This window comes from Acipenser ruthenus, chromosome 22 (genome assembly GCF_902713425.1).
Source record: "Acipenser ruthenus chromosome 22, fAciRut3.2 maternal haplotype, whole genome shotgun sequence".
Classification (NCBI taxonomy): Eukaryota; Metazoa; Chordata; class Actinopteri; order Acipenseriformes; family Acipenseridae; genus Acipenser; species Acipenser ruthenus.
This window is the reverse complement of record NC_081210.1, coordinates 30,832,643-30,858,479: the sequence shown is the minus strand read 5'-3', so window position 1 is coordinate 30,858,479 and position 25,837 is coordinate 30,832,643. Positions and strand designations below refer to the sequence as shown.

The 25,837-nt window shown below is 49.8% G+C and overlaps 4 protein-coding genes across 6 annotated transcripts; 3 read left to right on the top strand and 1 right to left on the bottom strand.

Annotated features, from left to right (window-relative positions):
* Positions 1–712: 712 nt before the first annotated feature.
* LOC117431507 (ADP-ribosylation factor-like protein 9) lies at positions 713–5,464 on the top strand. The gene is made up of 4 exons (XM_058996542.1): positions 713–958; positions 1,451–1,616; positions 3,336–3,511; positions 3,883–5,464. Exons 1-4 carry the CDS (start codon positions 815–817, stop codon positions 4,057–4,059), a joined length of 663 nt encoding a protein of 220 aa, XP_058852525.1. The 5' UTR covers positions 713–814; the 3' UTR covers positions 4,060–5,464.
* A 1,300-nt stretch (positions 5,465–6,764) lies between these two features.
* On the bottom strand, positions 6,765–10,087 carry LOC117973627 (nucleolar protein 16-like). Its single transcript, XM_034926553.2, has 5 exons — positions 9,856–10,087; positions 9,180–9,288; positions 8,837–8,906; positions 8,556–8,662; positions 6,765–8,088 (listed from the first exon to the last, which is right to left on the bottom strand). Exons 1-5 carry the CDS (start codon positions 9,960–9,962, stop codon positions 7,945–7,947), a joined length of 537 nt encoding a protein of 178 aa, XP_034782444.1. The 5' UTR covers positions 9,963–10,087; the 3' UTR covers positions 6,765–7,944.
* Positions 10,088–11,804: 1,717 nt separating this feature from the next.
* On the top strand, positions 11,805–12,839 carry LOC117431734 (lysophosphatidic acid receptor 6-like). The gene has a single exon (XM_034053026.3). It carries the CDS (start codon positions 11,805–11,807, stop codon positions 12,837–12,839), a length of 1,035 nt encoding a protein of 344 aa, XP_033908917.3.
* A 1,697-nt stretch (positions 12,840–14,536) lies between these two features.
* Positions 14,537–25,381, top strand: LOC117973739 (uncharacterized). Of its 3 annotated transcripts, none has more exons than XM_058996537.1 (6): positions 14,537–14,650; positions 19,013–19,244; positions 20,604–20,666; positions 20,764–20,827; positions 22,795–22,974; positions 23,169–25,381. In XM_058996537.1, the coding sequence occupies exons 2-6, from the start codon at positions 19,037–19,039 to the stop codon at positions 23,890–23,892; spliced, it is 1,239 nt and encodes a 412-aa protein (XP_058852520.1). In that variant the 5' UTR covers positions 14,537–14,650; positions 19,013–19,036; the 3' UTR covers positions 23,893–25,381. The 3 variants fall into 3 exon arrangements, with proteins under 3 accessions (XP_058852520.1, XP_058852518.1, XP_058852519.1); XM_058996535.1 differs by having other exon boundaries at positions 20,592–20,666; positions 23,169–25,377; XM_058996536.1 differs by lacking the exon at positions 14,537–14,650 and adding an exon at positions 14,776–15,247 and having other exon boundaries at positions 20,592–20,666; positions 23,169–25,379.
* The last annotated feature ends 456 nt before the right edge of the window (positions 25,382–25,837 follow it).

The following is a 25,837-nucleotide window of genomic DNA, read 5'->3' as shown; positions in this document are numbered from 1 at the left end:
AGCCCCTGTTTTATATCCCATGACTGATTTGTACCTCCAGGGCAGTCTAAGATAATTATAACAAAGCAGGTAATATAACCCAGCACTGGAATGGTGTGTTATTATACTCCGGCTCATTTATACCAAGGTTCATGGTAGCGTGGCTTTTAACACTCCCTCATTAATATTGAATGAGATAGGGCCTAACTAACACAACAGAATGACATCAGATTAGTAGCATCTTTTTCTTTCTTTCTTATATCTTTCTACAGGTTTTTTTTTTTCTGAGTGCGTGCCACCACCTCCTGGTCGCATATCGGAACTGCACCAAAAAAAACATTCTGTTAAACAATATGCAGCTTTGAATGTGCTGAAACAAACAATTGTGTAAGTGCACGACAGTATATGCTGCAGTGCACACGCGATGAGCTATCGTTGATGGAGAGGGGTGCCGATTTGTTTATTCACCTGTGGTTCCTTATATTGACTCTTAATTGGAACTTCATCCAAAGATATCACTTTTAATAGCTTAGCCAGTCGAGTACCAGTGCTGATAAACACACACCATTAACCCGTTCTGCTTCGTGCTTACAGCATGTCGCTTCATTCCACACGCACTAAACACGCAAGCATGGTGCGACACACTTCAGTGCCCTTAATTACCACACTTCCCCTTTAAAAGGCGTGTTCGCCGACACCGGCCTGAGGGGGCGTGGCAATGGGCGGTTCTGAATGGACAGTGCGGATATCACATGACGCGGTGGGTGCGCTGTTTTCCAAACAGACTCTAGTCGGCTTGCCATCTGGGTGTTTTGGTGTCCCGGGCGTCACACACATGGTCCTGCTCCGGCAATTCACCTTGGCCATCAGCGCCGCGGTGGCAGCCCTGGGCTCCCTGCTGTTCATCGGCTGGAACTACTTCTACAGGAGGCGGTTACCGGTATGCGAGTCGGGGCCCCGCCGCCCTGCAGCCAGACAGGTGAGGAAGCAGGAGCCGGGGAGCGGGGTGATTGGCTGAGGCAATGGCTGCATACTATCGAGCGAGGCTGGAAATGATATAGTGACATACATACGTCATTATACTGTGGACCGGTTGAGCCGGACTCGCTTTGGAATAGATCGACCATGTCCGTATTCGCTCATGCAGCAGGAGTTCTAAATGACCGTGTCAAAAAAGCGATCATGCAAAGGAACCCAGCGCATGTAGAGATGTGAAATAATCAATAACACCCATGCATTCCACTGGGGTGGAAATAAGCCTCCTATTGCACAGCGGTTTCACCCATTCCAGCCATTCCAGCTTTGACTTCAGGCTCGATTAGCCGCAGTGTAGGGGTGTGTTACTAAGCTCATAGTAAAAGCAGGAATGGATCAGACTGCCGTGCAATGGGAGTGGTATTCCCATCCCCGGGAGTGCTGTGTTTGGGTTTTGCGGGGCCCTGCAGTGCTTGCTGACGTGTGTGTCTGGCAGGTGTGTCGGGAGAGGCAGGTGCTGGTGTTGGGGCTGGATGGAGCTGGGAAGAGCAGTGTGCTGCGGTGCCTCTCTGGAGCAGGGGTGAGCCGAGGCTCTGGACCCACCTGGGGCTTCAATACGGTCTGTGTCAACATCCCGGGCTGCCAGCTGCATTTCCTGGAGAGTGAGTGAGTTTCCTTCTACAACAGGGAGAAGGGGGGGAGAGGGGACTATTACATGGGTCAGAATACATTCTCACACATAATCTACGTCTCGATGGATTTGGGCAGTAACGCACGAGCGGTGTCTATGCACAGACACACCGCTGGATGTGTGGCAGTAATGTCTGTCTGACTGAGAGCTGAGCTCACTGAGCCTCCCATTACTCTGGGAAATGTGTTTGCATTACCATACTGTCAAGACGGACTGCTAATCCCAACAGCCCAGTTAGTAGCAGTGTGTGTGAGTGCTGATTCCTGTGCGCAGGGTTCGTGCAGTGTGTGCGTGAGTGCTGATTCCTGTGCGCAGGGTTCATGCAGTGTGTGAGTGCTGATTCCTGTTTGCAGGGTTCATGCAGTGTGTGTGAGTGCTGATTCCTGTGCGCAGGGTTCATGCAGTGTGTGTGTGAGTGCTGATTCCTGTGCGCAGGGTTCATGCAGTGTGTGTGTGAGTGCTGATTCCTGTGCGCAGGGTTCATGCAGTGTGTGTGAGTGCTGATTCCTGTGCGCAGGGTTCATGCAGTGTGTGTGTGAGTGCTGATTCCTGTGTGCAGGGTTCGTGCAGTGTGTGTGTGAGTGCTGATTCCTGTGCGCAGGGTTCATGCAGTGTGTGTGTGAGTGCTGATTCCTGTGTGCAGGGTTCGTGCAGTGTGTGTGTGAGTGCGGATTCCTGTGCGCAGGGTTCATGCAGCGTGTGAGTGCTGATTCCTGTGCGCAGGGTTCGTGCAGTGTGTGTGAGTGCTGATTCCTGTTTGCAGGGTTCATGCAGTGTGTGTGAGTGCTGATTCCTGTTTGCAGGGTTCATGCAGTGTGTGTGAGTGCTGATTCCTGTGCGCAGGGTTCATGCAGTGTGTGTGTGAGTGCTGATTCCTGTTTGCAGGGTTCATGCAATGTGTGTGAGTGCTGATTCCTGTGCGCAGGGTTCATGCAGTGTGTGTGAGTGCTGATTCCTGTGCGCAGGGTTCATGCAGTGTGTGTGAGTGCTGATTCCTGTGCGCAGGGTTCATGCAGTGTGTGTGTGAGTGCTGATTCCTGTTTGCAGGGTTCATGCAATGTGTGTGAGTGCTGATTCCTGTTTGCAGGGTTCATGCAGTGTGTGTGAGTGCTGATTCCTGTGCGCAGGGTTCATGCAGCGTGTGAGTGCTGATTCCTGTGCGCAGGGTTCATGCAGTGTGTGTGAGTGCTGATTCCTGTGTGCAGGGTTCATGCAGTGTGTGTGTTAGTGCTGATTCCTGTGTGCAGGGTTCATGCAGTGTGTGTGAGTGCTGATTCCTGTGCGCAGGGTTCATGCAGTGTGTGTGAGTGCTGATTCCTGTGCGCAGGGTTCATGCAGTGTGTGTGAGTGCTGATTCCTGTGCGCAGGGTTCATGCAGTGTGTGTGTGAGTGCTGATTCCTGTGCGCAGGGTTCATGCAGTGTGTGTGTGAGTGCTGATTCCTGTGCGCAGGGTTCATGCAGTGTGTGTGAGTGCTGATTCCTGTGCGCAGGGTTCATGCAGTGTGTGTGTGAGTGCTGATTCCTGTGCGCAGGGTTCATGCAGTGTGTGTGAGTGCTGATTCCTGTGCGCAGGGTTCATGCAGTGTGTGTGAGTGCTGATTCCTGTGCGCAGGGTTCATGCAGTGTGTGTGTGAGTGCTGATTCCTGTGCGCAGGGTTCATGCAGTGTGTGCGCTTGCTTGTTTGACAGTCGGTGGCAGTGTGAACCTGCGCACGTACTGGACACAGTACCTACAGAGCGCGCACGTCCTGGTCTACGTGGTGGACTCCGCTGATAAAGAGCGCCTCCCTCTGGCCAAGGCGGAACTGCACCGACTCATGGCAGCGGACTCACAGCTGCCCCTGGTAGTGCTGGGGAACAAGCAGGTGAGGCTTTATTCTTTTCAAGCGCGATGACTTCTGATATATTATATTAAAATAAAAAACCAAGTGAGCTCGATGAAGTAAAGATATTGAATGTAATGAATCTATGACACTGTACAGTGTGCAGTGCAATACAAACGGACCTCCACTCAGACAGCTCCCCTCTCGTGAGCTCACAGGCCACTGACCTTGAGACTGATTCCTGTGTGTTCAGAATCTGTGGTTAAATAAGCATGATTAAACAGTACAGCTCATTGTAATGTGACATCATTCCCATCTGATACAAAAGCCAGTCCCTCGTTGAAAACAGTACTGGGAGCAAACTCTTTTTACTAACTCAGTTGTGGACCCTGTTCCTGACTGTCCCTCCCCAGGATAGACGTGCAGCCCTCCGTGCCCCTGAGCTGCAGGAAGCCCTGTCCCTGGACGCTGTGGGGGATGAGAGGAAGTGCTTCCTGCTGGCTGTGCAGCTGGATTGGGACGGTGTGGAGCTCCCTCACAGCCTGAGGGAGCTGCAGGAGCTGCTGCTGCAGCTGCTCTCCCTGCGCTGAGGTCGGCAGGCAGGGGGAGAAGGAGTTTTCACAGTCGTTCCATAAATAACTTGAAGCATCAAGTCACCGGACATTTTTAAACTGGACTTGCAACGCCACCCATTTGTTTACGTTGGAGTTATGAAACTAGTTCAGAACACAGCTTGTTATGTGCAATGCTTTGTAGAACCACCAGAGGGAGCTAGAGTGCCTCAAGGAGACTTGAGCGGAGCTTCAGAACAGCCACACTTGCACAAAGCCGCCTGTGTTTAAGCTGAAGAAACACATTCAAAATGGTTATCAAGGATTGCAAGGTTTTTTTGTTTGTTTGTTTGTTTTTGATTTTGCACGTTTCAAAGTGAATATGTAATTCGTTTTAGACACTATGTTTAAACAGGTGTTTTAGACCCTCACAGGGACCCCATGGCGAATGTGTGAAGTGTGTTTTTAATGTATTATTCAAACTCGTGCCCATTGCTGGATCCGCGTTAACAAACCATTCAGCTGCACTGATATCTGCTTGGACCGCAGTCCTTAAAATACAATTCTGGGAAATGGATCGGCATTACAGAATGGTGTCTTTGTGAGACGCATGGGCTGCACACAAACCTGATTAAACACAACTAGAAACTTTAACTGAGCAGAGAGCGACCATCATGAAAGATCTGTAAAATGTAAGATATTACTCTGAATTAACAGAGGGGCAGGGACAGGGAACTGCACATCATTACTGAACTAGATACACACCAAATGACTTCCACAAAGAAACAAATCATCTACATTCCTCTCGTCGCACTCTCAAGTTACTTTACTTTTCAACTTTGACCCTTGAACACGTTGTACCAGTCTGTCCCGCTTCCATTGAACACGTTGTACCAGTCTGTCCCGGTTCCATTGAACACGTTGTACCAGTCTGTCTCGGTTCCATTGAACACGTTGTACCAGTCTGTCTCGGTTCCATTGAACACGTTGTACCAGTCTGTCTCAGGTGTTCCATTGAACACGTTGTACCAGTCTGTCCCGGTTCCATTGAACACGTTGTACCAGTCTGTCTCGGTTCCATTGAACATGTTGTACCAGTCTGTCTCGCTTCCATTGAACACGTTGTACCAGTCTGTCCCGGTTCCATTGAACACGTTGTACCAGTCTGTCCCGGTTCCATTGAACACGTTGTACCAGTCTGTCCCGGTTCCATTGAACACGTTGTACCAGTCTGTCTCAGGTGTTCCATTGAACATGTTGTACCAGTCTGTCTCGGTTCCATTGAACACGTTGTACCAGTCTGTCTCGGTTCCATTGAACACGTTGTACCAGTCTGTCCCGGTTCCATTGAACACGTTGTACCAGTCTGTCCCGGTTCCATTGAACACGTTGTACCAGTCTGTCTCGGTTCCATTGAACACGTTGTACCAGTCTGTCCCGGTTCCATTGAACACGTTGTACCAGTCTGTCTCGGTTCCATTGAACACATTGTACCAGTCTGTCTCGGTTCCATTGAACACGTTGTACCAGTCTGTCCCGGTTCCATTGAACACGTTGTACCAGTCTGTCTCGGTTCCATTGAACACGTACCAGTCTGTCTCGGTTGTTCCATTGAACACGTTGTACCAGTCTGTCTCAGTTGTTCCATTGAACATTCCTTTTTCCCAGTCCCTGTCCGAAGTCTTCCACGTTGGAAGCTAATTCATGTGTTGGTTGTTTTTGTCTACTCCCTATTATTAACAAAGACCAAATGTCTAAAATCTTATTTTTGATCTTACTACATGTTGATGTTGCCTTAACGCTGTGTGAACATTTTGGGGCCTCCTTAGAGTTGCATGCAGGGCAGTCTTAAAACGCACAGCCAGGGCTGTCACTGTACTTTGTAACGACCAACAGACCTGCCAAAGTCTTTCTGATTGAATCCAAGCCACGGTCTGTTTCAGATGCAGACCAGGCATAGTTCAATGTGGAACCGAATCCAGGACATTAGGTTGCACTTTTTTTAACACAAATGCTCTGTATTGTTTTTTGAGTATTTGTTTAAGTAGTCATGGAGGGCATTTTTACGTGAATCACTGTATTTCAATCAGAACTGCACTTTTCAAACGGTGTTACTTCATGATTTCAGAACTCGATCCTACATTACCATGTTCCAGTAAAGCACTGCTTTGTTCAAATTGTTATTTTTGTTGCCATTATTCTATTTGTTGTTTAAATGTCACAATAGGAAACCTCTGCTACCTCAAACTTGGTGATGTACTACTGATAAAAAAAAAAAAGAAGTTTACACTGCTGTATGATTAACAGAAATTAAAATGAATTCTTGAACGCAGTGTGTGTTTATTACTGGGTAGTGAAGCTGTGTAACTTTGCAGGATCAACACTGACAGGACGCACCATCTAGAATTGACAAGACTGGTTTAATCGAAGGAGTTCTACCCATGCTGCTGTGGACTGCTAGCAGAAACAATAGATTTATTTGGGGGGTTCGTGAGGCTTTGCTTCGTGGTTGAGTTCCACGGTGAGTATCCAAAGGGAACCCCTCTGTGAGATGACCTTCTGCACACAGCAGAGAAGCACTTTGTACAACACAATGGTTTTTTCCATTTGTCAGATAGATTTTTGGTTAAACACATTTATACAGCCAAGCTGTGATACACAAACATGGTAAACTGTGCATCAATCCATCAAACTTTCATCAGTATCTGATCAACTCAAAGGAGATGAATATCAGAAACGTAAAACACCCTTAAATGACACCGTTTATTGGAGCTAAGGAAAGTACATTGATTCGACACCTTTGTCTACAACAGGTATCAAACATTGCAGGAGGAATAGCCCAGCTAGTTCTTCAGTCAGGAAGAGAAATCCCTGCAGCACCAGAGCCCTGGGCAGCGCATACTAGGACAGCACAAGAGCCCTGGGCAGCGCAGACTGGCACAGCACCAGAGCCCTGGGCAGCGCAGACTGGCACAGCACCAGAGCCCTGGGCAGCGCAGACTAGGACAGCACCAGAGCCCTGGGCAGCGCAGACTGGCACAGCACCAGAGCCCTGGGCAGCGCAGACTGGCACAGCACCAGAGCCCTGGGCAGCGCAGACTGGCACAGCACCAGAGCCCTGGGCAGCGCAGACTGGCACAGCACAAGAGCCCTGGGCAGCGCAGACTGGGACAGCACCAGAGCCCTGGGCAGCGCAGACTGGGACAGCACCAGAGCCCTGGGCAGCGCAGACTGGGACAGCACCAGAGCCCTGGGCAGCGCAGACTGGGACAGCACCAGAGCCCTGGGCAGCGCAGACTGGGACAGCACCAGAGCCCTGGGCAGCGCAGACTAGGACAGCACCAGAGCCCTGGGCAGCGCAGACTGGGACAGCACCAGAGCCCTGGGCAGCGCAGACTGGGACAGCACCAGAGCCCTGGGCAGCGCAGACTGGGACAGCACCAGAGCCCTGGGCAGCGCAGACTAGGACAGCACCAGAGCCCTGGGCAGCGTAGACTGGGACAGCACCAGAGCCCTGGGCAGCGCAGACTGGGACAGCACCAGAGCCCTGGGCAGCGCAGACTGGGACAGCACCAGAGCCCTGGGCAGCGCAGACTGGGACAGCACCAGAGCCCTGGGCAGCGCAGACTGGCACAGCACAAGAGCCCTGGGCAGCGCAGACTAGGACAGCACCAGAGCCCTGGGCAGCGCAGACTAGGACAGCACCAGAGCCCTGGGCAGCGCAGACTAGGACAGCACCAGAGCCCTGGGCAGCACAGACTGGGACAGCACCAGAGCCCTGGGCAGCGCAGACTAGGACAGCACCAGAGCCCTGGGCAGCACAGACTGGGACAGCACCAGAGCCCTGGGCAACGCAGACTAGGACAGCACAAGAGCCCTGGGCAGCGCAGACTAGGACAGCACCAGAGCCCTGGGCAGCGCAGACTAGGACAGGTCCATTTTCTTTTGGTTCAGAGACTGCATGAATGCCTCGCACTCCTGGGGGTGGTAGCGTTTGTACAGCTCCACTTTCCTCCGGATCTGTTTGGGTGTGTCCTGGTAGTAATTCTTCTCGTCCTTTGCCATTTCCTTCAAATCACAGAGAGAGAGAGAGAGAGAGAGAGAGGAGATGCATTAGCACATCAGGGTGCAATAAAACAGACTGAAGACCCTGAGCAAAACTTCTAGTCAAAATGTTTGTCACTGAAGTTTCTTTCAGTAGTTCTACAATACAAATAATTCATAATAAAATGAAAAGACTACAGCTACAGCACTGTGCAGTTTACTTACTTGGGGCATAACAATTCACTGTATCGATGAATCGTGATACTTTCTTTACGTGACATTCGTACCATAATAGAGGTATTGTTTGTATTGCGATTCAAGACCGCATGCACAGCTCATTGTAATTCTCCAAATGTTTCGCGAATGGAGAGTAAGTGTGTTTTATAGCTGGTATTAATACAGCTCCCGATCTCATTTATTTTTTGTCTCTTAAAACAGTCCAGCACTAAATGACCATATGAAACGTGCTAACGGGACGGTCAGCCTCGTACCTTGTAATTGTCTCTGTGATGCTTGATCATGTACTGCACGTACTCAATCATGTCTCTGGAGATCGAGTGTGTGTCCTTCTCTGGGAGACTGGCCTCCGCGACCAGGGCTGTGGAACAGAAAGAACCAAGAGGAAAGGGCATGAACGCTTCATAAGAGCCTGTATGTATTGAAGAGCAGTACTAAGCACTTCACACACCCCGCGCACAACACGCTACACACTTCGTGCACTGTGCACAACACGCTACACACTTGTTTTAATAATGCGATTCCTTGTTCTTACCATTCACAACGTAAGGTTTCTTCACCAGCGCTCCACTCGCCTCCGAGGGATCGATCTCCATTGGTGCCACCTGCAAACAAAACACACAACCGGTCACAGCCACAGCATAACCTGTAACTCCAAAATACATCGTCTGAAAGAGGCATTATACAGGGTGGAGACCAGACTCCCACTGCACAGCAGATTAACCCACTCCAGGTTTCAATACGAGGTCGATTAGCGACAGTGTGCACAGGTAACAAGCTCTGGTGAGTCTTATTAAACTCATAGTAAAACCAGGAGTGGATCAAACTGTTATGCAATGGGAGTTTTATTTCCAGCCCTGCTTGTACTGTGTACGCACCTTTTTCCTGAGGACGGGGAGCGCCTTGTTCGGGTCAAACGCCAGGCCCATTTCTGCCAGGTTCTGAGACACGGACTTCTTCTCATTCCACGCATTCCTGAGCTGGGCACTGAACAGGAGACACGACACGCACCGGAACACGATCAACTCACTGATATCAATGTACAGACACCCGCAAAACCTAGCAGGAGTCTGAGCTAAATCCACAGCGGCAAGAACACTGAAATCAATTAACCATTACAGTACAATGACAAATATTAGACATGTAAAACTACTGTGATATGTATTGACAATACAGTTTAAAAAGTAAACATTGCAAATGGGCTGCATTTGAAACCTGCATGTCCCCTCCTCACGGGAATATATTAAAAACAAGGCGTCCTCCGCGTCGGGTATTGAGGAAATCACAAATGCGTTGACTCGCAACCAGTTTGCTGTTCAGAGGCCTGTGTCGTCCTTATCAAACCGTTAACAAAATCAAATGTGATAATAGTGATAGTAATAGACAGGTCTGAGACGGGCTTTAATATATAACACGAGTGTTTTGTCACTGCTTGTTTTGTAATCAGGTTTTGGGCAGTACGGTTCTAAAGCTGTAATGTCTATCTCCTCCAGCCCGCGGTAGTCCCGACAGAACGCAGCCCGTGTTGACGCACTCGTGGCCGGCCTCACTCACCACTCAATCCTCGGCGCCGCGGCTTTTATCGCTTTTGTTTTTAACTTCCTCCTGTTTGTGCTGTAATTGAACTTCTTCCTCTTGTTTGCTCCTTTTGCTTTCGGCATGCTGCTGGTAGTATCAGTGTTATTATTGTAATGTAAACAGATTTCAGGGGACGGTGCTGCTTTACTCTCTCCCGTCTCACACGTGTTGTCGCCCAATCATCTGTGCATGTGTGTCTGACCTGCGACCCTTCACCTCGTTAATATTAATGAGAAGGCGGGGGAACTTTTTGTGATCTGCGCAGTTCTGTGCAGCCGACCGCTAGACGCAGCTTCGGCAATGCTGGCTGCGCAGATCTTGCAGCCGAACACGCAGCTAGTTTTACAGATTTGTCTGAAGCTCAATGTTTAGGACCTATCTTCTACCTATCTAGCGAACACGAGAGAATGGTCTTAACATCCCACAAGCTCTTAAGGCACACAAGGAATCCAGCGCTTGTTCAAACGGTTCTTCTTAAAATACATTTGAGAGTGAATCACGTGTCGAGGAGACTGACAATGTGGATGCCGAGATCCAACCTATGATGAGTACATTAACCTGGTTCGTGCGCCTCATTGCAGAATTAGCAATGCGCATGTGCACACTATTGATATTATCGTGGTGTTTAACTTATTAAATGAGTTTTGTATCGGATCAAACAAATAAAGCGTTTTTTTGGTTTTTTTTTGCAGAGAAAAGCCGACTCCCCAACCTTTCACTGTGGTTGACGTACTTCTGTCAAGGGAGGTGCTTTCAGGTTTATGATGCCATGGTAACTTCTTATCACTATTTAAAGCTATGAGTGTTCTTGCAATGTCAGTAAAAGTTTTTTTTTTTTTCTCAAACAAACATACATGTTACTATCATTCCAGTTTTATCATGTGAGGTGTAAAGCATTTCTGAGCAGCCTTCGGTGTATCATAAGAACACAAACACTTACATATGATCACCACAGAAGTGAAGCAGGAAGCTGGTGTTAAAAAGCTAGCCTCAGTATTCACTGTGTGTCAGCCTGCAGAACCAGCTGGATCACACACACACACACGCACACACACACACACACGCACATACACACACACACACACGCGCGCTGCAGGGACAGGAAGCAAGGTAAGACCACTGTCTGTCCTTTCAAAAATGATTATAGCCTATAAAAAGAAATGCATTTGTATTTAAAAATAAGAGAAAACCATTTTGTCTACTACTGGGCAGCAGTGTGGAGTAGTGGTTAGGGCTCTTGACCGGAGGGTCGTGGGTTCAATCCCTGGTAGGGGACACTGCTGCTGTCCCCTTGAGCAAGGTACTTTACCTAGATTGCTCCAGTAAAAACCCAACTGTATAAATGGGGAATTGTATGTAAAAATAATAATGTGATATCTGTATAATGTGATATCTTGTAACAATTATAAGTCGCCCTGGATAAGGGTGTCTGCTAAGAAATAAATAATAATAATACTGCCAGACTGAGAAGTCTCTTTAGTTTTACACACAATAATATCCCGGCCGCAGAGCTGAGAATGGAAAGTTTCAGTGCTCATGCGTCAATGCTGTACATGGATCTATTAGTCTTCATGATCGGAAAAAGGAATGAAGAAAAAAAAGTTGGTAGTTAATTTGCACAAAACCGTAATAACTTTAACTGAGGCAACACAAAGCCGCTTTTTCAGGAACAGTGGCTTGAAACCTGGTTCCCAGAGACCGAGAGACCTAGTTTGAGGCAACTTTGCTGTATCTAACCCCAAGTCTCCCCTGGTGCCATTTAGTGGCCTGGAGCCTACTCTCCTGAACCCAAGTTCCACAAAGTGGATCCGTGGTTCCTCAGCTTTACTGGTCCCATTCTGTACGAGCAGAGCAGGGTGGTGTCTCGCGTGCAAACTGACAAGCTCTTGCATATGTTGGTCTCGCTTTAGAGTTCACGATCATCGATGGAGACCGCCTGCCCAAGTCCAACAAGCCGGCCCAACGACACAGCAGTTAAGCACTATGGCTCATTTCCAGATGAGAGTGCCCACAACTGCAATACTGGATCCAGCTTCATGTTTATCATCTTGCCATCCATCTACTGCCTGGTTTTCCTCCTCAGTCTGGCTGGGAACGGTACACTGCTAGTCCATTACTCCCTGAATAAGAAAAAGTCCTCCTCAGCTTCGAAAGTCTTCATGGCCAACTTGGCTGTTCTGGATCTTCTCTTGGTGTTGTCCCTTCCTCTTCTCATTTCCTACAAAATCCAAGGGAAGTGGCCCTTTGGGGAGCTCCTGTGCTGGATTTCGTCCTCCCTCTTTTTCGCAGACTTGTATGGCAGTAACTTCTTTTTGCTCTGTATTTGTTTGGACCGCTACGTGGCTGTGTGCCACCCTCTGAGGTACCATAGTGTGCAGACTCCCGCTGTCCGCAGGCTGCTCTCCTGTGGCGTTTGGGTCCTCATCCTGGGGGGTGTTCTGAGTCTCACTCTGTCGGGAGATCTTCTTGAAGTGCAATCTGATGGCAGTGTAACCTGTGGGGACACCTTTTCTGATGAGAAGTGGCACGGTCGCATAGCAGTCTTGGTAATTGTGGGCTCCCTCCTGTCTTTTTTCCTCCCCTACATCTCTGTGGTGATCTGCTATGCCCTGATTGCCCGTCGGCTGATTGCATTGGATGGCACAGAGCAGAGCAAGGCTCTCAGGAGGAAATCCATGCGGGCTATCCTTTCTGTGGTGGCCGTTTGGACGATCAGCTACCTGCCCTACCACACTGTTCAGCTGTGGAATGCCTTTCATCGCCTACATGCTGCACCAAATCAAGGAGCTTCCCTCGCTATCTGTGTGAGTCACCGCACTGCTGTCTGCCTCGCCAGTCTGAACAGCTTCCTCGACCCTCTGGTGTATTACTTTCATTCGAATGGCATTAGGAGGAACCTGGCGCACTGTTGCAAACAAGCAGGTAATGAGACTAAAGAAAGCTCTACTGCAAGACTCTAAAACTGTTTCCTTGCTGTGGCTGACAGGTTTTGCAGGAAGCTAGCGCATAAAACTCTCTACGCCTGTGCAGTTACATTTTTTTAAAATGATCAATAAAAAAAAGAAAAAAGGCTATTTTGCTTATTTTAAGTATACAGTTTAGAAAGAATTGTTAGATGATGTATTATCTTCTAAAAAAAAACAATGCTTACATTTGTCTTTTTTTATGTAACTTGTTAAAATATTTTTAATAAAGTTTTATAGCTCTGGTTTGTGTGTATGTATGTATCTATTTGCTCATTTGAAGCTATAGGGTGATAAAGGTGTTATATCTTTGCTTGGCACTGGTATAGACAAAAACCAACATAAGAGCTGTGGATGAACCTTGCCCTGCTTTATGCAGAATCAGACGGCTGTGTGCACCTTTTTCAGATGATACTGAAGCACGATATAAAAACCACAGGCACAGGTTTAGGTGCTAGACTGTTTGACCACAACTAGGAACTGAAAATGTGCTGCTTTGATGAAGAAAGCAATTCTGTTCCATTTGGGTTAACTCTTTTTTTAAATATCATGAATACTTCTTGCTAATGAGGGACAGTAACTGTGTCACGCTGAGGAGTGAGTGTTTTCCAGCTCATCCCATGTTTCCTGCAGATATCAGACCCGTTCTAACTTTCATACAGCCTTTACTCCACTGAAACGTGTGCGTCCTGCGCAGAGTGAACGTGTCTCTTTCACTTCTCATAAGGACGCCTTGTTGACTCAGACGGAGATCAGACCAGGTTTTATTTATTCATTAATTTATATATATATATATATATATATATATATATATATATTTAATATATATTTAAAATCCGATTCCTAAATGCCAGCACTGATCAGCCTTTCTCATTCCATTCAAATCATGTGCCGATGTGACCTTTCAACTCTGTCAGCCCCACGGAGTTGGCAGAGTTGAAAGGTCATACTGTCACATGATTTGAATGGAACGAGGATGGTTTTTCCCTTCTGGCACGTAGGACTCTCCAGACAAGCTCAAAGCAAAGCAATGGATCTCAAAGCAAAGCAATTGATCTCAAAGCAAGGCAATGGATCTCAAAGCAAAGCAATGAATCTCAAAGCAAAGCAATGAATCTCAAAGCAAAGCAATGAATCTCAAAGCAAAGCAATGAATCTCAAAGCAAAGCAATGAATCTCAAAGCAAAGCAATGAATCTCAAAGCAAAGCAATTGATCTCAAAGCAAGGCAATTGATCTCAAAGCAAGGCAATGGATCTCAAAGCAAGGCAATGGATCTCAAAGCAAGGCAATGGATCTCAAAGCAAGGCAATGGATCTCAAAGCAAGGCAATGGATCTCAAAGCAAGGCAATGGATCTCAAAGCAAAGCAATGGATCTCAAAGCAAAGCAATGAATCTCAAAGCAAAGCAATGAATCTCAAAGCCAGGTAAGAGTTAGAGAAGAGTTAGAGAAAAATGATGAAAACAAAACATTGGTGCAAAATAAAATTCAAATGTATTTGCTTTGTTGTGATGCTGTTACAATATATCACATCCTGATGGGACATGAAAGGAGTCACATGAAGGACCCCCCCCCCCCCCCCCCTCCCCCTCCCCCTCCCCCTCCCCCTCCCCCGTTTTCATATGATAAGACTTGAGTATTTTCCCTTTAAATTTCCCTCTGTACCCCCCCTCTCCCTCCGTCCCTCCCTCTATACAGTCCCTGCAGTCAGTGTTTACCAGCATTTCGGAAGACGGCGCGCAGCAGCAGCCGCTCAATGATCCCGAGTGGAGGGCGAGGCGGACGCTGTTAATAACCCCACTGAACAGTAAGTCCTCTAAGCGATCTTTCACCGAGCAGCGTGTGAGTGGGGGGCTCGGCGCAGCGACACAATCATTGGAATGTTCTTCATGGCGAGGGGAGTGGGCGGTGTTATGATTTCTGGTCTGGTGTATTGTGAAGAACAGTGCAGATAGATTGTATGTGATGGTGCTGCCGAGCATGTATCCGAAAACACCTACAGCTAGAGACAATCTGAGAATTTATAACGGAACGCGTTTATTTTCAAAGACGTACTGCGAACACGACTGACAGAAACGAAAAACCTGCTGTTGATTTCGCTGGAAAATATGCTTTACTAGGGAGGAAGGGCTGATACTACATTCAGATTGATATGTTTACATATTTGTTTCAAGTACAATGCATGTGCACATTGAAATGGTTTGATAGATTTCTGTTTTTATTTTGTGTATCTTCTAAACGCCTTGTCGTGGAAGCTGCGCGTAATACTATTGAAACACCGTGTCCCCATTGAGAGCCTCAAGGACAGGTGCGTCACGACGCTGCTGGTAACAGCATTATGGATGGGAGTCTGGAAAGATGGAGGGTGTATGCAGTGCGGGAGACAGCATGGACCCGCGCTGGGGTAGGGACCGAGGGGTTTTATCTCAGCGACTCCCAGTTATCGGCCATGCCGAAACGTTATTAATAATAATAATATCAATATTTCGCAGCAAAAGCAGTAGCCATCATTGTCGAACAGCGCTGGGAGACGGCGTGAGGGGAATGTGATATGGTGATAAACACAATCACAGAGAGACAGGACGCAGGGGTGAGGTAGAGAGGAGAGGCTTAGAGGTGACGGGACAGCATTACACAACAGTCACTTTGTACTCTGCACTAATACAATGTATTTGGGCATCATTACATCCCTGTTTGCGCGCCCTTCTTTATCACAAACAGACCTTAATGATTGCCTCGTTTGTTTACATCGCCTAATGTTTTGTTATTTTTTTTTTTGTTTTTTTGTTATTTTTTTCTGGTGAATAAAATGAAATAAATTAAACTCCGCACCCCACCGCTTACTCCCGGATCGCACTCGCTGCTGCTTGCATGAGTGAGAGGTTATAGTTCTGGAAAGGAAGACTGCATTTCAATTTCAAATGACAAGTGTGTTAAATTTATAACCTTTTCTAAGGGTTATGGTGTTATACCTGAAGTCAACAAACGCAGTATTAAATAATAAATATATTAAATATATGTTGCTGTATGTGACACATAATACTATTTAATTATACTACTACTACTGCTATTGACAATAATAATAATAATAATAATAATAATAATAATAATAATAATAATAATAATAATAATAATGTGCAGAAGAGACAGACCGCCAGGGAAACCAGTAAACTAAAAAGACAAGCGTATGAAATGCACAGTGTAGTGTGCTGTTCATATTGAGCTCTGACACACTGCTGTCCTGCTTTTAGATTTCACACTAGAGGACAGAGCTTGCCATGAGCCTGTATTGCACAGGGCCCCCTGAGGGTGTTTCCTGCACAGCTGCACAGAGCTGGGCTGCGTGGTTCTGATAGGGAGAGCCGACACAAGGGTGGAGAGTCTTTATCACGTACAGGGACTTTGTGTTTGTTGCTTGCTCAGCTCGGCTGTGTCTGAGAGGATGATCCACAGCTCTGCTGTGTCTGAGAGGATGATCCACAGCACTGCTGTGTCTGAGAGGATGATCCACAGCTCTGCTGTGTCTGAGGGGATCCTTAGCTCTGCTGTGTCTGAGGGGTGATCCACAGCTGTGCTGTGTCTGAGGGGTGATCCACAGCACTGCTGTGTCTGAGGGGTGATCCACAGCTGTGCTGTGTCTGAGGGGTGATCCACAGCTCTGCTGTGTCTGAGAGGATTATCCACAGCACTGCTGTGTCTGAGAGGATGATCCACAGCTCTGCTGTGTCTGAGGGGATCCTTAGCTCTGCTGTGTCTGAGGGGTGATCCACAGCTGTGCTGTGTCTGAGGGGTGATCCACAGCTCTGCTGTGTCTGAGGGGTGATCCACAGCTCTGCTGTGTCTGAGAGGATGATCCACAGCACTGCTATGTCTGAGGGGCTGATCCACAGCGCTGCTGTGTCTGAGAGGATGATCCACAGCTCTGCTGTGTCTGAGAGGATTATCCACAGTTCTGCTGTGTCTGAGGGGTGATCCACAGCTCTGCTGTGTCTGAGAGGATGATCCACAGCTCTGCTGTGTCTGAGGGGTGATCCACAGCTCTGCTGTGTCTGAGAGGATGATCCACAGCTCTGCTGTGTCTGAGGGGTGATCCATAGCTCTGCTGTGTCTGAGGGGTGATCCACAGCTCTGCTGTGTCTGAGAGGATGATCCACAGCACTGCTGTGTCTGAGAGGATGATCCACAGCTGTGCTGTGTCTGAGAGGATGATCCACAGCTCTGCTGTGTCTGAGGGGTGATCCACAGCTCTGCTGTGTCTGAGGGGTGATCCACAGCTCTGCTGTGTCTGAGGGGTGATCCACAGTGTGTGTGAATGATTTAGTAAATCCCTGGTTATTGTACTTGCTATCCCAGATTTCTGTACACCTTTCTGTAGTAAGATCTTTTGATCTGTTTTGTATGTGTATTCATTGACTCATAATACCTCTCGTTGAGAGTGTACTACCTCCTGCACTTCTTTGCATGACGGACTCAGCTAAGAGTGAGTGAGAAGTACAGTCTCCACTTGATTGGAGGTAGCAGCCGCACACTTCTGCACATACAATGCATGCAGTGAGAGCCCTGCAGTGGTGGAGGGGTGGGATCAGCTGGAGGCCAGTGCCAGATCTCGCTCTGTTTATTTACATGATGATATTCTCTCAGGGTTTCCAAGGATGCGGTCCGGAGAAACGTTCTGGGAACTTCGCTAGGGAGCTGCAGTCAGCACCAACGACGACTTCCAGATGCTCTCTAAGAGGGGGGAACACGGGACACTCTTACAGGAACAGTGGCTTGAAACCTGGGTCCAGGAGACCACCGGGATGCCTAGGTTGAGGCAACTTTGCTGTATAAATTATTATTATTATTATTATTATTATTATAAAACCACAAGTCTCCCCTGGTGGCCTGAAACCTAGTCTCCTGAAACCAAGTTCCAAGCCACAAAGTGTCCTCGTGTTCCCTCAGCTTTAGAAAGCAGGTGGGATTGTGGGTTCTCTGCTGATTCAGTGTAGTAAACAGAACAGCTCCCCAACACAGTGTTACTGGAGCAGTGGTAGATGGAGCAGACTGCTCCCTGCTCTCTGCCCCAGCTCTTCCCTATTCCCTGTATTGATGCTCCCTGCCCCAGCTCTTCCCTATTCCCTTTATTGATGCTCCCTGCTCTCTGCCCCAGCTCTTCCCTATTCCCTGTATGGATGCTCTCTGCTCCCTGTCCCAGCTCTTCCCTATTCCCTGTATGGATGCTCCCTGCCCCAGCTCTTCCCTATTCCCTGTATGGATGCTCCCTGCCCCAGCTCTTCCCTATTCCCTGTATGGATGCTCTCTGCTCCCTGCCCCAGCTCTTCCCTATTCCCTGTATTGATGCTCCGTGCCCCAGCTGTTCCCTATTCCCTGTATGGATGCTCCCTGCCCCAGCTGTTCCCTATTCCCTGTATGGATGTTCTCTGCTCCCTGCCCCAGCTGTTCCCTATTCCCTGTATGGATGCTCTCTGCTCCCTGTCCCAGCTCTTCCCTATTCCCTGTATGGATGCTCTCTGCTCCCTGCCCCAGCTCTTCCCTATTCCCTGTATGGATGCTCTCTGCTCCCTGTCCCAGCTCTTCCCTATTCCCTGTATGGATGCTCTCTGCTCCCTGTCCCAGCTCTTCCCTATTCCCTGTATGGATGCTCCCTGCCCCAGCTGTTCCCTATTCCCTGTATGGATGCTCTCTGCTCCCTGTCCCAGCTCTTCCCTATTCCTTGTATGGATGCTCTCTGCTCCCTGCCCCAGCTCTTCCCTATTCCCTGTATGGATGCTCCCTGCCCCAGCTCTTCCATATTCTCTGTATTGATGCTCTCTGCTCCCTGTCCCAGCTCTTCCCTATTCCTTGTATGGATGCTCTCTGCTCCCTGCCCCAGCTCTTCCCTATTCCCTGTATGGATGCTCCCTGCCCCAGCTCTTCCATATTCCCTGTATTGATGCTCTCTGCTCCCTGCCCCAGCTCATCCCCATTCCCTGTATGGATGCTCTCTGCTCCCTGTCCCAGCTCTTCCCTATTCCTTGTATGGATGCTCTCTGCTCCCTGCCCCAGCTCTTCCCTATTCCCTGTATGGATGCTCCCTGCCCCAGCTCTTCCATATTCCCTGTATTGATGCTCTCTGCTCCCTGCCCCAGCTCATCCCCATTCCCTGTATGGATGCTCTGTGTTCCAGGGCTGTGGGTGTCTGGAGTGAGGGATGGCGGACGGGGAGAGCGTTCCACAGGGGGAGGCCCCGGACCACACCCCCCCTTATATGATCTTCCTCCTGGTCCTGTTCTTCTTCCTCACCGGCCTGCTGGGCTTCCTCATCTGCCATGTCCTGAAGAAGAAGGGGTACCGCTGCCGGACAGGGGAGCTTGAGGAGGAGGAGAGCGAGGGCAAGCTGACCCGAGAGGACACCGAGGGTGGGTACAGGACATTCATACTGACCACAAAACAATAAAGGACAATTCGAAAAACTACAATCAGTAATGATGTATCACTATACTATATCATGAAAAGAAAGAATCCTGATTCCCTGATACACAGTAATGCTATAGGGCTCTCCATGTACCCTGATTCACTGATACACAGTAATGCTATAGGGCTCTCCATGTACCCTGATTCACTGATACACAGTAATGCTATAGGGCTCTTCATGTCCTGATTCACTGATACACAGTAATGCTATAGGGCTCTTCATGTCCTGATTCACTGATACACAGTAATGCTATAGGGCTCTCCATGTACCCTGATTCACTGATACACAGTAATGCTATAGGGCTCTCCATGTACCCTGATTCACTGATATACAGTAATGCTATAGGGCTCTCCATGTACCCTGATTCACTGATATACAGTAATGCTATAGGGCTCTCCATGTACCCTGATTCACTGATACACAGTAATGCTATAGGGCTCTTCGTGCCCTGATTCACTGATACACAGTAATGCTATAGGGCTCTCCATGTACCCTGATTCACTGATACACAGTAATGCTATAGGGCTCTTCACGCCCTGATTCACTGATACACAGTAATGCTATAGGGCTCTTCACGCCCTGATTCACTGATACACAGTAATGCTATAGGGCTCTCCATGTACCCTGATTCACTGATACACAGTAATGCTATAGGGCTCTCCATGTACCCTGATTCACTGATATACAGTAATGCTATAGGGCTCTCCATGTACCCTGATTCACTGATACACAGTAATGCTATAGGGCTCTTCGTGCCCTGATTCACTGATACACAGTAATGCTATAGGGCTCTCCATGTACCCTGATTCACTGATACACAGTAATGCTATAGGGCTCTCCATGTACCCTGATTCACTGATATACAGTAATGCTATAGGGCTCTCCATGTACCCTGATTCACTGATATACAGTAATGCTATAGGGCTCTCCATGTACCCTGATTCACTGATACACAGTAATGCTATAGGGCTCTTCACGCCCTGATTCACTGATACACAGTAATGCTATAGGGCTCTCCATGTACCTTGATTCACTGATACACAGTAATGCTATAGGGCTCTTCACGTCCTGATTCACTGATACACAGTAATGCTATAGGGCTCTTCACGCCCTGATTCACTGATACACAGTAATGCTATAGGGCTCTTCACGCCCTGATTCACTGATACACAGTAATGCTATAGGGCTCTCCATGTACCCTGATTCACTGATACACAGTAATGCTATAGGGCTCTTCATGCCCTGATTCACTGATACACAGTAATGCTATAGGGCTCTTCCTGTGTTTCAGATTGTGTTCCAGATGATCAGGCAGAGGACCAGGACACAGTGGAGCAGATAGTGAAGTGCATCATTGAGAATGAAGGTAGGGGACCAGCCTCCATCACACCATTCCAGCCTCATGGAACTGCAAGTCAGGGTGTTGAAGTGCAGCATCAGTCCTGTTGCGTTTCTCTCCCCAGCGAATGCAGAAGCCCTGAAGGAGATGCTGGTGAACCAGGAGCCAGTGGAGCGGACGGACCCACGGTGAGGACTGATACTGATATGTGTCTGTCTGTCCGTCTGTCTTTCAACATGTCAATGTGTTCAGCAGGGAGGGGAGGGGCTGCAGACCAGTGTGTTCAGCAGGAAGGGGAGGGGAGGGGAGGGGAGGGGCTGCAGACCAGTGTGTTCAGCAGGGAGGGGAGGGGCTCCAGACCAGTGTGTTCAGCAGGGAGGGAAAGAGAGGGGCTGCAGACCAGTGTGTTCAGCAGGGAGGAGAGGGGCTGCAGACCAGTGTGTTCAGCAGGGAGGGGAGGGGAGGGGCTGCAGACCAGTGTGTTCAGCAGGGACAGGAGGGGCTGCAGACCAGTGTGTGCAGCAGGGAGGGGAGGGGCTGCAGACAGTGTTCAGCAGGGAGGGGAGGGGCAGCAGGGATCCTTAACCACGGCTGCTGATCCCCGGATTAGAGCCCCAGCCTGGCCCCAAGCTGCAGACAGTGTGTTCAGCAGGGAGGGGAGGGGAGGGGCTGCAGGGATCCTTAACCACGGCTGCTGATCCTGGATTAGAGCCCCAGCCTGGCCCCAAGCTGCAGACAGTGTGTTCAGCAGGGAGGGGAGAGGCTGCAGGGATCCTTAACCACGGCTGCTGATCCTGGATTAGAGCCCCAGCCTGGCCCCAAGATGCAGACAGTGTGTTCAGCAGGGAGGGGAGAGGCTGCAGGGATCCTTAACCACGGCTGCTGATCCTGGATTAGAGCCCCAGCCTGGCCCCAAGCTGCAGACAGTGTGTTCAGCAGGGAGGGGAGAGGCTGCAGGGATCCTTAACCACGGCTGCTGATCCTGGATTAGAGCCCCAGCCTGGCCCCAAGCTGCAGACAGTGTGTTCAGCAGGGAGGGGAGGGGCTGCAGACAGTGTGTTCAGCAGGGAGGGGAGGGGCTGCAGGGATCCTTAACCACGGCTGCTGATCCTGGATTAGAGCCCCAGCCTGGCCCCAAGCTGCAGACAGTGTGTTCAGCAGGGAGGGGAGAGGCTGCAGGGATCCTTAACCACGGCTGCTGATCCTGGATTAGAGCCCCAGCCTGGCCCCAAGCTGCAGACAGTGTGTTCAGCAGGGAGGGGAGGGGCTGCAGACAGTGTGTTCAGCAGGGAGGGGAGGGGCTGCAGGGATCCTTAACCACGGCTGCTGATCCTGGATTAGAGCCCCAGCCTGGCCCCAAGCTGCAGACAGGTATCGACGTGCTGTCATTCGTTAAAGTGGCTCTGATTGAAATCTGTCCGAGTCTTCAGTCAGGTTCAGAGCTGCCCGGGTGTGCTGGAGCCAAGCTGTTTATCTATAGATTGATTTGATTGTAAGGCTGCTGCATTAGATTTTGTTGAAGTGTCCTCAGAAACACAGACTGTAACCGCAGGACACACTTCCTGTGTATCTGTGAGCAAGCTGCTGGAGCATGATAACATTCTGGCAATCTTCCAGGAGGATTAAGGGATTATCTACAAATTACCAAATTTAAGAAAACAATACATGAATTCAAACTTTGCAAAGACTATTTCCTGTGACTTTATTTAGCACCCTCTGTCTCCTGCATTCCCAGAGCTAGCCCTGCAGCGAGCCTTCCTCCCTTTCTCCAGTCTCTAACTCTTCTCTCACCGGCTCTGTCACAGAGAGAGGGAATCACCCTGGGGGAAGCAGCTGGGATTTGGGCCCAGCGTTGCCAGGGCAGGGATTCAGTAGATTTTCCCATGCCACTTTGCTCTGTACCCACTCCATGGAGATGAGATGAAGAGAGGGGGGTGCTGTCTGTGCAGGCAGAGATACAGAATGCACTTCCTGTACCGTGAACCGTGTGACCAAGTTTAAACCTCTGCCTCTGTCTCACTTTGTCTATTTCTGTCAATCTGTCTCTGTCTCTATCTCTCTCTATCTATCGGTCTCTCCCTGTCTCTGCCTCTGTGTCTCTCTCTCTCTCTGTCTATCGGTCTCTCCCTGTCTCTGTCTCTCTCTCTCCTCCCAGGTTTCCTCGGCAGGACAGTGCTGGCAGCTTACCGCCCCATCACCACACGGTGCACTCCGGCAGTGACCGCACAGCCTGTCACCACTGCAAGCAGAGCCAGGCCAAGAGAGCGCGGGGGCGAGCGAGGGCCCCCCGGGGCAAGACCCGCCCCAGAGAGACCACTGTCTTCTCAGTGGGGAGGTAACAGCACTGGGGGTTACTGCTGAGACAGGAATGACATCATAATAAACTAGCTGTACCGTGTATTTCATTTAACTATATATTAGAGATTGTAGTCTGTACTGTACATATTATAAACGAGGAAAACAAAATCTTGAGTCAGCGATCTGGAGTCCAGTGTTCCTAACAGCAGTGTCTCCTCCCCCTCCCCTCAGGTTCAGGGTGATCCACGTTGGGAAAAAGTCTGGCAATCAGGAGAAGACCGGCCAATCAGAACAAGCCGAGGGTGACACCCTGCAGAAGGACGACAAAGTCGGCCAATCAGAGACAGAGCTGCATGAGAGGTGCAGCCTTCGAGAAATGTTCAAAGACACACCCACTGACGACACAAATGGTGTGGTCCAGAGAGGGACTGAGCCAATGGGTGCGGAAGACAGCCTAGAGACGGGAGGAGGCAATGATGGGGAATCCCATGTGGAGGGGCTAAAGAATGGCACAGTCCAAACAGAGAGCACAGATAAAGGCACATCACAAACAGACAGCACCCATAATGGGACAGCCCAAACCAAGGACACTAATAATGGCACAGTTCAAAAAGACCACCCCAATAAAGGCACAGCTCAAACCAAGGACACTGATAATGGCACTGCCCAAACAGAGCACGTTGGTGGTGATGGTGCAGCACGACGCAAGAGCCCTCATCATGGCACAGTTGTGATTGGCGGACCAGCCCGCAGGGAGTTCCGTTACAGCAGAGTCCAAACGGAGGACGAGGAGATGGCACAGACGGAGGATTCGAAAGACGACATGGTTCAGATGGAGGACATTAAAGACTGTAAGGTGAGCCAGGAGGAAGGGGGGGAGGAGCCCCAGCGAGGCCAGTGTGTGGAGACAAACAACCGCAAGAGGGGCTCCGCCCACACCCCGCACAAGTGGTGAGGACCCCGGGGGTTCAGACTGCCTCCCTGTCCGTCAGAGGAAGGCAGCCCCAGCACTTCACGGGAATCCTCCATTCACAATCTGCAGTCCAGATGCAGATATTTCATCATGTAGATGGAAGTGACTGTTTCAGACAATCCTGTAGGTGCTGCCTTGACTCTGTATCCGTGAGGTACCCAGAAAATAAACCCAAAACAAAACAAACATCCAATCAGGGGCTGCTGTGACCCCAGCTTCTCCACCTCACTGCAGCGCTGGTCTGAGATCATTACCCCTGTGCCTCCCCTCTGTGATCAACAGACAACCAGGGCATCCCCCCAGCCCCCCTCTTAGAAGACCCTGTGAATCAGCTAGCTGTTTGTACTGAGCTTGCTGTTTTAATGGATTAGTGGGCCGCACTGTCTCTCTGGAGTCAGTGGCTCTGATACTCTCAGTATAGTGCTGAGAGCTCTCCGAGGAGGCAGTGTGCTTATCTGTTTACTGACAGGACCAGTATACATCCCCTGTGCTTTACCGGAGGCTCCCATTCCTGCAGCTGGCCTGGCACTGAGTGAATCACAGTGCCAGCCTGTCTGCTGTACCTGCCATGTGGGTGCATTGTTAACGCTCCCTGGTCCCTTTGCTTTCAACAATAACAAAATGCAGCAGCTGTGAACCACGCTGTCTGGATTTCAAGGTTTAAGCCAAGTCAGCTGAACAATGAAAGCTGAAAACCACGTAGCGTCTGTACTGTATCTGTCACTGTGGATAACGAACAAAGAGCCCTGCACACCTGCCCTGGATTTACTGTGTTTGTGAAAGAACATCGCCATCGTCCCCTGCTGTGTATGTTCAATATTACATGGGCTGCACCTGCACTGCAGAGCTGAGCTGCACTGACAGCCCTGTGTGGGTCTCAGCTCAGGAGCTCTGTCAGTCTGGGAGAGCTTCGCTTTCTTACCATGTGTCTGGTCCTTCGCATTGCTGTGCACATGTGCAATGGGTTACCTGGGATTAGATAGGGTTTTATAAGTCACTGATGGCTGGTTTCACAGCCCCAGATTAGCACTAAACTTGAACTGCTATACCTAAAGAACAATCAAGGTTCTCAAGATTAGTGCTAAGAGGGGTCTATGGAACCAGGAGTAAATCATTTAGACAGGTCCGTTAATCCAGGAACGACAGCTCACTCCCAGACCAGGGCTGCCCGCCCTCTGTCTGCCCTTAATAATGTTTTAGAGGGATTTAGAAAGAGAACAAAGAGTCGAGCTTGATGAAAAGAGACATAGGAGGCTTTGAAGGAACAGCTTTTTAACTTCCATTCCCCCTCAGCTCCGACCGTGCGGTCAAGCTGCTCCCGTCGCGTTCCCCCTCGGCTCCGACCGTGCGGTCAAGCTGCTCCCGTCGCGTTCCCCCTCGGCCCCGACCGTGCGGTCAAGCTGCTCCCGTCGCGTTCCCCCTCGGCTCCGACCGTGCGGTCAAGCTGCTCCCGTCGCGTTCCCCCTCGGCTCCGACCGTGCGTTCAAGCTGCTCCCGTCGCGTTCCCCCTCGGCTCCGACCGTGCGTTCAAGCTGCTCCCGTCGCGTTCCCCCTCCGCTCCGACCGGGCGGTCAAGCTGCTCCCGTCGCGTTCCCCCTCGGCTCCGACCGGGCGGTCAAGCTGCTCCCGTCGCGTTCCCCCTCGGCTCCGACCGTGCGGTCAAGCTGCTCCCGTCGCGTTCCCCCTCGGCTCCGACCGTGCGGTCAAGCTGCTCCCGTCGCGTTCCCCCTCGGCTCCGACCGGGCGGTCAAGCTGCTCCCGTCGCGTTCCCCCTCGGCTCCGACCGTGCGGTCAAGCTGCTCCCGTCGCGTTCCCCCTCCGCTCCGACCGTGCGGTCAAGCTGCTCCCGTCGCGTTCCCCATCCGCTCCGACCGTGCGGTCAAGCTGCTCCCGTCGCGTTCCCCATCCGCTCCGACTGGGCGGTCAA